At 42.2% G+C, this 13,017-nt stretch overlaps 1 protein-coding gene across 1 annotated transcript in view; it reads right to left on the reverse strand.

The window, feature by feature from the left end:
- The window catches only part of ERCC6 (ERCC excision repair 6, chromatin remodeling factor), a 76,252-nt gene that overhangs the window by 12,010 nt on the left and 51,225 nt on the right, over positions 1–13,017 (reverse strand). The window contains exons 9-12 of the mRNA XM_060126278.1: positions 9,745–9,915; positions 8,860–9,036; positions 4,233–4,349; positions 2,422–2,517 (exon numbers count right to left, since the gene is read on the reverse strand). Of these exons, the coding sequence (XP_059982261.1) occupies positions 2,422–2,517; positions 4,233–4,349; positions 8,860–9,036; positions 9,745–9,915 (561 nt within the window). The remainder of the gene's footprint in view (positions 1–2,421; positions 2,518–4,232; positions 4,350–8,859; positions 9,037–9,744; positions 9,916–13,017) is intronic.

Here is a 13,017-nt window from a genome sequence, read left to right on the forward strand (position 1 = left end):
TGTCCAGTTTTCCCAGCACCACTTACTGAAGAGGCTGTCCTTTCTCCACTGTACATTCCTGCCTCCTTTATCAAAGATAAGGTGACTATATGTGTGTGGGTTTATCTCTGGACTTTCCATCCTGTTCCATTGATCTATATGTCTGTTTTTGTGCCAGTACCATACTGTCTTGATTACTGTAGCTTTGTAGTATAGTCTGAAGTCAGGAAGCCTGATTCCTCCAGCTCCGTATTTCGTTCTCAAGATTGCTTTGGCTATTCGGGGTCTTTTATGTTTCCATACAAATTGTGAAATTTTTTGTTCTAGTTCTGTGAAAAATGCCAGTGGTAGTTTGATAGGGATTGCATTGAATCTGTAGATTGCTGTGGGTAGTAGAGTCATTTTCACAATGTTGTTTCTTCCAATCCAAGAACATGGTATATCTCTCCATCTATTTGTATCATCTTTAATTTCTTTCATCAGTGTCTTATTATTTTCTGCATACAGGTCTTTTGTCTCCTTAGGTAGGTTTATTCCTAGATATTTTATTCTTTTTGTTGCAATGGTAAATGGGAGTGTTTTCTTGATATTATTTTTTTTAAACATTTTTATTGGAGTATAATTGCTTTACAGTGGTGTGTTAGTTTCTGCTTTATAACAAAGTGAATTAGCTATACATATATATATATCCCCATATCTCTTCCCTCTTGCGTCTCCCTCCCTCCCACCCTCCCTATCCCACCCTTCTAGCTGGTCACAAAGCACCAAGCTGATCTCCCTGTGCTACGCGACTGCTTCCCACTAGCTATCTATTTTACAAACAAATGCATTTAAATATTATACTCCTAAGTACCTCACTAGAAGTTCTGTATTTTAACATGTGAGTCAGAGGTTGAAATTCCCTTTACCTTTACATTAGTTTATCAGAAAACATACCCACGTGCAAAATCCACGGATGGGAATGACGTGTGGGACTTTTCACGCAGCAGAAGGGCTTGGAGACCCAAAGTGAGAGAGCCCACCCGCCCGCCCCAACAAGAGGGAATCTTTCACAGGTTTCACCCCTGACTCAAGTCACACTCACCAGTATAAAAACTCAAGTGCAAAAAGATAAATCATAAATTAAGCCAAAAATCAAAGAGTATGGTAGTTTTAACTAGTAAACAGTTAAACAAATAAACAGTAAACGATCTGAACAAAGCAGGAACCCCATCACCACTCCCCAAAGTCATCTGTTACTTGTCTTTCTTTCTGGAGATCTCTGCTGTCCAACACAGCAGTCACGAGCCATGTGTGGCCACTGAGCACGTGAAGTGTGTAGTCCAAATTGAGATGTGTTACCAATGTAAAATACCCAATTTTGAAGACTTAGTACAAAAAAGAGTAAAATATCTCAGTAGTTTAAAAATTTTGATTACATATTAAAATATTTTAGATACATCAGGCTAAGTAAAATATATTATCAAAGTTGATTTCACCTGTTCTGCTTTTTAATCTTTTCTAATGTGAGTACTAGAAAATTTTAAATCACACATGTGGCTTGTGTTCTCTATCTACTGGACAGTGCTGATCTAGACCACCTAAGGCTTCACAACTTGGAGACACGTGAAGATAAGTTAAGGGGAGATACAGGAGAGATGAATAAATGTGAATGGTTTCAAAACCTCCTAGAGATGCCAAGGACAGACGAAATAAATAGTAAGAGGTGGATAAAAGAACGAAAATGCCTTAATCTGGAGGAAAAAACATGTAGATACTACGGAACACAGGCAGCCTTGTCACCCACACTCATCTCTATCTGGCTCCATGCAGGAGGCAGGAAGGTGTATTTCCCAGCATCCCATGCTGCTCAGCTGTACCTCCAACGAGGATGGACCAAGGACTAAGGAAGTCTTACATGTCAAATAAAAATACAATTCACGCTTCAAGATACTGAAGCACAAAGAAGTTGAAGAGTTTACGTGAAGCTTTTGACTAAAGCTGATGATAAACTTACTACATGTGCTGAATGAAGAAACGTTTACCCACGTATGTTGCTGAATATGCCCAATAACTAAAACGTTATTACTTATACAAAAATGTATAACAATAATTCTTCCTCTGTGCAGCCCAGCAGTCCGGGGCTGCTCCCAACACGCTACAGAGGAACAGCAATCCCTGTAGGAGCCACCACTACAGACCCTGTTGTCTAGTGCATTCTTCCACTAGACCATGCAGTGCTGGGTTCAAGTGTAACAGTGCTGCAGTACAGATAAAAAGGGAGCATGCTCAAACTGTGTGTTCTCTTACTTCTGGAAGGGCTTCAAATGAAGGGAAGGTTCACACCCAAATATTTTCAAGAGGGTAATAATAATAGTGAATCCTTGACTAGTATTAGTTTCCTTTCCTCCCCCACTTTCCTTGGTCCACAATTCTTTCTCCAGCTTCTATTATTTGGCTGACCTGCATCTCTCCATTGAGAATTCTGTAAACTTCTTTGGAATCAATGAAATTTTGGTAGACTTTATGTTGCTCATCTGTAAGACGGCAAAATAAGACCTAAGGGGAGAATAAAAACAGAGCTGAAAAATAAAACTTAACAAAACAAAATAACTAAAATAGTAACAAAATTTACTAATCAAAAGAACACAATGTATGTAATTTTCAGTGTACATCTTATTAAAAACAAAACAAAAAGAAGCCACATCTCAGAGCTGAGCAAAGAAGAGCTCCCTCCTCTCAAGAGCCCCCTCCGTTTCTGTCTCCCATCCACTTTTTGGTCCCCAGGCCATTTGGTCCCCACCCCACTATCCTGGGAGTCCCTGAAGCCTGGCTTCCTGCTCACGGGGAAGTTCAGGACCAGGTGCACAGCGCTTCCTCCATCCCAGCCTCCGAGTGCTCAGACCATCTCAGCTCGCAATCCCCTCAACCCACTCTTCACTTCAGCAAACCTGACCAGGGACCTTAGCCTTGCCTGACACACCCCCTCCCTTTCCTGGAGTTCTAAGCCATCCCCAAGTTTACCAGACTCACCTCTGACAACCCCTTACCCTGCCAGCCCAACAGCATCTACTAACCCACGCCCCCACGTTCCCCTCACCCCCCGACATTCTGCCTCTCAACCCTCCTCTCCTTCTCCAAGACCACTGCCACCATTTCACGGCCTATGTTCCTCGGCTACTCACAAACCCACGGTATTTTCGTTCAGCTACCCCTCTGCCACCCACTGCATCTGCCCTGCAAACTTCCAAATGAAGAGGAACTCAACCGCCTGCCTTCTCCACTCCTTTGTGGTAAGTGCTGAGTGCCGCTGGAGACAGCCCCACCAGGGCGGCGTCCTAGAGAGGACCCACCCGCTCAGCACCTGCTCACACCCAGACGGCCGTGACAAGACTCCTCACTCTCCCCAAGCCACCCACCCACCACCTGCGTCTCCACCTCTACTTAAAAACATCAAAAACAAAAAAACAGAAATAGAAACTGAAGCTATCAGGCCTGATTTCCTAATTTTCACTCTGTAAAATGTATCTACTTCTTCATCTGTCACACCTGGTTGTTCTCCTTTATTCTCAGACCAGCAGGTCCCTACAAGGGATCCAGGACAACCCTTTCATCTTTGCACCAGATCTGAAAACCCATTCATCTTCCTCAGATCAGTGCTCCACACCTTAGATGCTCCAAAAACTGAGGGGGATGCTTCCCTGGTGGCGCAGTGGTTAAGAATCCTCCTGCCAATGCAGGGGACATGGGTTCGATCTGTGGTCCGGAAAGATCCCACATGCTGTGGAGCAACTAAGCCTGTGCACCACAACTACTAAGCTTGCGCTCTAGAGCCCATAAGCCACAACTACTGAAGCCCGCGTACCTAGAGCCCGTGCTCCACAACAAGGGAAGCCACCGCGATGAGAAGCCCTTGCACCGCAACTAAGAGTGGTCCCCGCTCGCCACAGCTAGAGAAAGCCCGTGCACAGCAACGAAGACCCAATGCAGCCAAAAATAAATTAATTAAATAAATATATTTAAAAAAAAACTGAGGGGGAAAACTCCCTGAAAGGATGTGCACAATGACCACCTCCACTTCCGCACCCTCCAGTCACTCCTGAGCCCAGCAGGCTCACCTGTCGTAGGCAGGTATATACAACTGTAGACTAGCCTGCCCCAGAGCACCAGAGACCACACCTGTTAGCCTCACCTATTCTGTGTGTGAAAAGCAGGGTGAATGCCAGGTACACCTGTGCTTTAGGAATGTTTTGATAATTCTTGTATTTACAGACCTGTTCGTTTTTATCTGGCAAAGAAAGGCTCATTTTGACATCCGACTTCATTCTCCGCAGTAGGTATGGATTTATGGTATCTCGTAGAACACATGCACACTTATAAGCAGTTTTAACCTTTAATAAGAGAAAAGGGGAAACAATTACTGTATATCTAAGGAATGCATTTGTTCTTACCTCTCAAATGATTCCAATGCTTAAAAAAATTGTTTTAAAAGAATGACCAATGGTTGTACAAAATTGTGGCAAACAGTAGGAAAATGGTTTGTAAAAATTTAAGTTCCATATACTCCAGGACGCAGTAGCTTTCATAATAATATCATCAATAAAAAAAACAAAACAAAACTTCTCATTAACCAAAATGTACGAAAGAACAACTGCTAATTTTGTGCCCTGTTCCACCTCTATTTAATTATTATTATATAGTTAAACCCTAAAGTGGAGATTTATTCAGTGCTTGACCCCCTCTAGGGAAACAAACTGCTTTCAAACAAATCTCAGTTTATAATCTTGTACTCTCCAATAGCCACAAAGGAACTGCTACTCCGCAAGACTGAAGATCAAACACTAACTCAGGGAAACGCTGCAGCAAGGGGAACAGCAGATAATAAGCAGAGATTACTGCCCACAGGAGACTCAGAGAGTAAGTTCAAGAAAAGCCCTATGATCCCAGAAACGAAAGGTCACTCCAGCCTAAAATGGAACATATGGCTCTGTAATGGAGCACAGCCACATGAGATGGGTATTAACTGTCCAGAGAAAAACAAAGACCCACAGTGCAGGAAACCACTCTCTCTGCAATTCACTTAAAGGCAAACAAAGAATTCAATAAATTATTGATACTTTGAAAAAAATCTAAATAGGCTTAACAACCTAGTAAATACTATTTAATGGAACAAGAAAATTTCCAACCAAAGCTTAAATTTAAGAAAGTTATCAGCAAAATGAATAATTAAAAGAGCTTGAATAAACACAGAAAAATTCACGTTAAAAAATTAACATGGTTGGGCTTCCCTGGTGGCGCAGTGGTTGAGAGTCCGCCTGCCGATGCAGGGGACACGGGTTCGTGCCCCGGTCCGGGAAGTTCCCACATGCCGCGGAGCGGCTGGGCCTGTGAGCCATGGCTGCTGAGCCTGCGCGTCCAGAGCCTGTGCTCCGCAATGGGAGAGGCCCGCGTACCGCAAAAAAAAAGACAGAAAAACAAAAAAACAGTTTTACTTGGACCAGCAGACAATAACAAAGAAACTCCATTCATCAACGACTTTTGGTTACAGGTAACCCTGTAAACGTATCATTCAGACATTGATAAAAATTACCTGAAGATGATAACCAGGTTCATTTTATGGCTTGTAATGCTGAGATAAATTTCAAATTTTAACAAGACATTGCAGTCCTACCAAGGAAGCAAGTACATTATTTAAAATCTTCCTAAAAATATATACAGCATGTTAAGGAAACTCTGCCCACATGCTCACGTCTACCTCCATTTCTCTCCTCTCGAAGAATGAGTGAGATGCTGATGGTGCTGGAAACCCAGGGCTGGGCTAGTGAGTGGCCTGGCAGCTCGCTCTCTCCTGCCCGTCTACCCTTCTGGAAAGTCCGCCCGGCCCCAGCCCACTTGTGCTGAACTTGCAAGGGCTGGAGCTCAGAGTGGCTGGGGACGGGTCTGTTTCTCACACCCCACTCTCCCCAGAGGAAGATCTTAAGCTCTACACTGGGGTGGGGATGTGAGAGCAGGGAAGACCAAGAAACCCTATTTTAGCTTTGATGTCACGCCACATTCTCCAGTCCAACTTTCGAGCCAATTCTATATTGAATTCCCTTCTGCTTCTTGTGTCTGCCTCTCTGTGAGTAAAAATGCACAGTGAGGATCCAACCGTGTTCCTTCGTCACTCCACCTCCCCACTGCTATGGAAAATGGACACCTTGCTGAGCCCGCTCATGCTTCCTTCCTCTTCCTGAGGAGGCAGAGTGATAACTCCTCCAGTTCTGCCTCTCCCAGAGGAGGCAGAGTGATAACTCCTCCAGTTCTGCCTCTCCCAGAGCAAGTCACCAAAACGCTCAGTCTCAATAATAACCTTGAGCATGAAATGAGGAGGCTCAACTAGATGACTCCTCGGGCTCTTTTCAGTTCTAAAATCCCCTGCACAGGCTCAGTGTACAAATCCAAGGGGCAGTCCATGTTTTGGGTAGTTAATGTTCTTCCCCCTCACCCTCCTCAGCCTTTTAGGTCCTAATCATCCCCACCCAGGAAGCCTGCCTTGACTCCCACAAGCTCTGCTGTTGGCTATCTCCCCTGAGCACAGTCTTCATTACCCTATACCGTGATCATCTGTTTACCACTTTCTCCCCTGCACACTCTCCACTGGACCAGGAATGCTATTCAAGGCAAGGCTCTGATTGTCAGCCATTTCCCATCATTTTAGCCCCAGCCTGACACACAAAATATCTGCTGACAGACTACCTTCTTGGGATTCACTATTTCATGGCAACTATGGACTTAAAACAAAAAGGAGCAAATAAAAGCAGTACCTCTGCTCCCAACTTTACAGTCTAAAAAGGGAAAGAAGATAAGTGCACAAACTTCTGAAACGAGGACTTCAAGGAAGAAACAGACCATAGTTGCACCGCCTCAAAGTATACCCCATAAATGACTTATTAATTATAAAGGAAAAGTGGTAGCTTCAAAGAGTTTAGAAATCTGACACACAACACCTTGCCCAGTAGTCAGACCACCACCAATGAAGGGACAAACCAACAGCGTGTACCTCCAGGTACGGGTAAAGCACTGAGAGACGGGCCGCTTCTGTGCACTCCTGCTCAAAGGGGATAAGCTGATTCCAATCACAAAGAATGGAAAACAAACCCAAGGCGAGGCACGTTCTATGAAACAACAGGCCTGTAGTCTGCAAAAATGTCAAGTCATGAAGGCAAAAGAAAGATCAGAGGAACAGCTTCAGATTAAAGGAGACTAAACAGACACGGAAATTACTGGAACAACCGGCACAATGTGCATGACAAATAGATTAGATAACAGAATTACATCAATGTTACATTTCCTCCTGATTTTGATGTTTATACCATGGTTATGTAAGACAACATCCCTCTTCTTAGGAAATATACACTAAAGGATCTGGAGAAAAGGGGCATCATGTCTACAACTTACTCAGATGATTCAGAAAAAAAAAAGCATAAATTTGTGTGTGTGTGTGTGTGTGTGTGTGTGTGTGTGTGTGTATATATACGGCGGGGGGGAGGGGAGAGAGAGACAGAGACAGAGAGAGACAGAGACAGAGACAGGTAGGGAAGGAAAGATAAAGCAAATATGGCAAAATGTTAGCAAAATGCTAACAATTAGGGAATCTAGGAGCTATTTTTACAATTCTTGCAACTTTCTGTTAAGTTTGAAATTATTCCAAAATAAAGAGTTAAAAAAAAAAAAGAACAGGATACATGAAGGATAACGGGGATTCAGTGGAGGAAGAGAGCTCCCGTAAAAGTTAATTAAAAATCAAAAATCATTCAATCTCAAAATTTTAAAGGTATTAAAATGGTTTCTGACAGTCCTCTAATCTTAAAGGTCTAAAATTCTTTTTCTAGTTATGTATTTTATTTCTGGCTCAGTCATAACCTGGCTGGTACAGGCCCCCACCTGAGAGCTGTGCAGAGACCCAGCCTCTCATGGAGGCTAGAGCCTGCCCCCAAATTCCATAAACCGCCCTCCAGTTGGCCTCACCTCCTAACGTTCCTGTCTGTGACAAGCCCACTCTACCAGTCACCAGGCCTGAAGCCTCAGGAGTTAGCTACAGCAAGCTCACCACTCTCCCACCAATTTCCTTTATCTTATCAACCTCCACATCTTGTTTGTTCTGCCTAGAAAACGCCACTTGGGACTCTTGCTTTGGACCTGCTTTCTCAGGACCATCACCCACATCCAGGTCCAGGCTCTCATCACCCTCACCCCCAATTCCTGCAGGTCCCTCAATGCCAGCCTCCCTCCCACAACTACCTGCAGCCTGAGTAACCGTCCAAGAACAGCCTGCTCCCAGCCTCCTGCTCAAACACCTTCAGTGGCTCTTCCCTGCCTAAGCGCTCCTGCCTCCCTTCAAGGCCCCCACTGCCAGCATCCACAGCTTTCCCGCAACTCCTCCTAAAGCATCTCCAGTCCAGTCAAGCATGTCTCCTCACTGCTCATGGTCACACAGAGTGGCTGCATTATACTGTTACTCTAACCTAGAATGTCCCACTTTTCCCAACCTGTTTTCCCAGGATCAGGTTAAAGGGTATACGGCTTGTTAAGTCTTCCCTCGTGTCCCCTTTGCTAAGCTTGTAAAGTACTTTATAAGATGCACTACCCAATTTGCACTATTACATGCTGTCCAGAAGTGACTCACTCTTATCTCATAATTTCTGACTGCTCTTGAATATTTTACATGATTTTTTAAAAACTCATCTGGAAAGTTATGCGCTATCAAGCAAAAATAATTTTGTGGTTTTTTATCAGATACCAATTTATAAGCTTGGTCATTTCCCTTACATTCTGAATGACTTGGCTACAAAGTATAGTATTTAGTAGGAACATTTTAAATATTAAAACACCAGAAGTGTCACCTGCCTGATACATTACCTGTACTGGGGAGGCATTTGAATACCCCCCCATGGTGATGGGGACTGAGAACTGCTCCATAAACACAGGCAACGTGCCCAACTTTCCCGGGAAGATGAAATCAAAGAGTGACCACAGCTCACGGAGGTTATTCTGCATCGGTGAGCCAGACAGGATGATGCGATGAGGGGTGCGGAACTGTTCGGGGAAAGCAAGGACTTTTCTGTTAAATTCACCTTTTAGCAGATGATCACCAACCCTACCCCAAAACACTCCCATGCAATTTTATTATTTAACACAACTACATATTCTTTTGGTCTCCTCTAAAACGCAGACATTTTATGAAACTTTAATTCTTCAATTACACATAGATTAAAAAAATATATATATAGGGAAGAATTTTTCTTACTGTTCAAGCTGAAGACTATGGACTAGAGTTGGATTTGGTTACATTCTAACAACTGATCCCTATAAGAGACATTAAGTAATGTGAACAATTAGAATTTTAGAAAACATGATTAAGTGCAAGAATGAAAAGTGTTCTGCATTAAGGCAAAATGTGTATTTCAAATTCCTTATGCAAAAGCACAAGGAAAGGGCTTCCCTGGTGGCGCAGTGGTTGAGAGTCTGCCTGCCGATGCAGGGGACACGGGTTCGTGCCCCGGTCTGGGAAGATCCCACATGCCGTGGAGCGGCTGGGCCCGTGAGCCATGGCTGCTGAGCCTGCGCGTCCGGAGCCTGTGCTCCGCAACGGGAGAGGCCACAACAGTGAGCGGCCCGCGTACCACAAAAAAAAAAAAAAAAGCACAAGGAAAGATTAAATAAGTCTGTTACTAAAAGCAGAGTCTATTATTCTCAATTAAATATTATCCACCTGGAAACCCTCCTTGTTATTAAAGGTCACACCTGTTTGCAAGCAAGAGTGATGGCAGCATTTGGATTCCGAATTTTGTGTCCTTCGTCCAAGATCACATAGTGCCAGTCATGCCTGCTAATATCATCTTGCATCAGTCGAACGTAGGAGTAAGAAGTGATCAAAATCCCATGACAATGAGCAATATCTCGAATTAGTTTCTCCTAAAATGATGACAAAATGGTAAAGACAGTTTTAAATAAGAAGTTAAATGAGGATGACTCTTAAAAATCAACCTTTTAAGGACTTCTCTGGCGGTCCAGTGGTAAAGACTCCCCGATTCCAATGCAAGGAGCACGGGTTCAATCCTGGTCAGGGAACAAAATCCCACATGCCATGCGGCGTGGCCAAAAAATAAATAAATAAAATCAACCTTTCATGTGGAGAAAAGGGAACCCTCCTGCACTGTTGGTGGGAATGTAAATTGATACAGCCACTATGGAGAACAGTATGGAGGTTCCTTAAAAAACTAAAAATAGAACTACCATACGACCCAGCAATCCCACTACTGGGCATATACCCTGAGAAAACCGTAATTCAAAAAGAGTCACGTACCACAATGTTCATTGCAGCACTATTTACAATAGCCAAGACATGGAAGCGACCTAAGTGTCCATCGACAGATGAATGGATAAAGAAGCTGTGGCACATATATACAATGGAATATTACTCAGCCATAAAAAGAGATGAAATTGAGTTATTTGTAGTGAGGTGGATGGACCTAGAGTCTGTCAAACAGAGTGAAGTAAGTCAGAAAGAGAAAAACAAATACCGTATGCTAAAACACATACATGGAATCTAAGAAAAAAAAAAGGTCATGAAGAACCTAGGGGTAAGACAGGAATAAAGACACAGACCTACTAGAGCATGGACTTGAGGATATGGGGAGGGGGAAGGTTAAGCTGTGACAAAGTGAGAGAGTGGCATGGGCATATATACACTACCAAATGTAAAACAGATAGCTAGTGGGAAGCAGCCGCATAGCACAGGGAGATCAGCTCGGTGCTTTGTGACCACCTAGAGGGGTGGGATAGGGAGGGTGGGAGGGAGGGAGACGCAAGAGGGAAGAGATATGGGAACATATGTATATGTATAGCTGATTCACTTTGTTATAAAGCAGAAACGAACACACCATTGTAAAGCAATTATACTCCAATAAAGATGTTAAAAAAAAAAAGAAAGATAAGAAAGAAATAGCCATAGGTACCAGGAACAAACAGGAGATGGGCAGGGAAGAAATAGGTGAGGGAGATTAAGCGGTACAAACTTCCAGTTGCAAAATAAATGAGTCAAGGGTGAAATGTACAGTGCGGGGCAATCTAGTCAGTAACTATGCAACATCTTTGTATGGTAACATATAATAATTAGACTTATCATGAAGATCATTTTGAAACCTATAGAAATATTGAATTACTATGTTGTGTAACAGGAATTAACATAGTGTTATAGGTTAATTATACTTCAAACACAAACTCATAGAAAAAGAGATCATAGTTGCGGTTACCAGAGGTGGAAGATGGGGGGGAGGAGGAATTGGATGAAGGCAATCAAAAGGTACAAACTTCCAGTTATAAGCTAAGTACTAGGGATGTAATATACAACGTGACAAATATAATTAACACTCCTGTATGTTAGGTATGAAAGTTGAGAGTAAATTCTAGAGTTTTCATCACAGGAAATTTTTTTCTATTTCTTTAATTTTGTATCTATATGAGAGGATGAACATTCGCTAAGCTTACTGTGATAATTACTTCATGGTGTATGTATCTCAAATCATTATGCTGTACACCTCAAACTTCCAAAGTGCTGTATGTCAATTATATCTCAATAAAACTGGAAGGAAAAATAAATATAATAAAATGTTTAAAAATTAAAAAAATATCAACCTTTCAATCATGATACAATCTAAGGCACTTTATAAATATGTACACAAACATAATATATACAACAGAATTATACATTATCAGCAGTGGAAGTTTATGTTTCATTAATCTGTAAGTCGTAAACACTAACTAGTATGTCCACTACTGTGGGGGAGGAGGGCTCATAAGAAGACCAGAAAAAGGTATAACATGTAAACACTTACCCAATTTTTATTTTTCCAAAACATCCTTTGTGTCAATCCTTGTTAAACTGAAAACAACACAGTAGATGGAAAACGTTTTTTTTTTAAAACGAAAGAAAATGAGAGAAAAGCCAAGGAGACAAGAAAGACAAATCCAGGAGCTCTGATGATGTATAACATGAATTCAAGAAGGATAGAGTACAAAGGATATAAAAGAAGTGATTTTAAAAATGATAGAAAAAACTTCTGAGGAGAGACTAGAGTCTATAGAACAAAACACCGAAACAGCCATACACCTGGGTACACACCTATTAGATGTCTGAATCCCCAAAACAAGGGAAAACGAGAAAATGCTGTAGCTTCTAGTCAGAACAAAACAGACTGAAAAAAGATTCCCTGCAAAGGAAATCTGTGCTGGATATCTTTTCTGCAACACTAAATACGTCAGAAAACGAAGGGCAAATCTTTCCATAATTCTAGGGGGAAAGCAAAGACCCTGGAATTCTGCATTGATCCAAATTAGCAGTCACGCTTGACAGAAAAAAAGAACAAATTCCACCTTTAGCTGGGCAAGGACAGAAAATAAACCAGCAAGAGATGGCCTATGAACAGCATGCTACCTCCAGCCGGTGCAGGGGTGCGGTCACTAAAAGAATGCAGCTCCTTTCCCTGGTGGGAGAAGAAAGGTGCTCAGGACCCTGCACTCTGCACAAGAGCAGGCGGCAGAGCTCCCCGCCTCATGCTCATCACAGACTGAGTGCTCACAGCAACTCTGAGAGAGGACAGAGGTCCTTACCCCCAATTTACAGAGGGGAAAACTGTGGCTTATCAGGTCACATAGCTGGTAAAGTGGTGGTAGGATCTGAGCATAGAAAAGCAGCCAACTCCAAAGCTAATATTAACTGAATATTAGGCAACACTGCCTCTTACTTTACTATAAAAGAAAATATTTTTAAGGGAAGGTTACATGTAATATACCTACCATTCTAAAATTATTAAAATAATAATTAAGTAAATATTAAAACTGTTTTAAATACTAATGAAACTGTTATGAAATTATCTAAAATATAAAAAGGGATCTATTTTTGCATGATTATAATTCCAGTTTAATTTAACAAACCTAGAGTGAGAACAGGGGAAATTAAGAGTGTACTAAAAATCCCACCTTATCAATGGTAGAATGGAGCACAGGTGATGAACA

The sequence above is a fragment of the Lagenorhynchus albirostris genome, chromosome 16 (assembly GCF_949774975.1).
Source record: "Lagenorhynchus albirostris chromosome 16, mLagAlb1.1, whole genome shotgun sequence".
Taxonomy (NCBI): Eukaryota; Metazoa; Chordata; class Mammalia; order Artiodactyla; family Delphinidae; genus Lagenorhynchus; species Lagenorhynchus albirostris.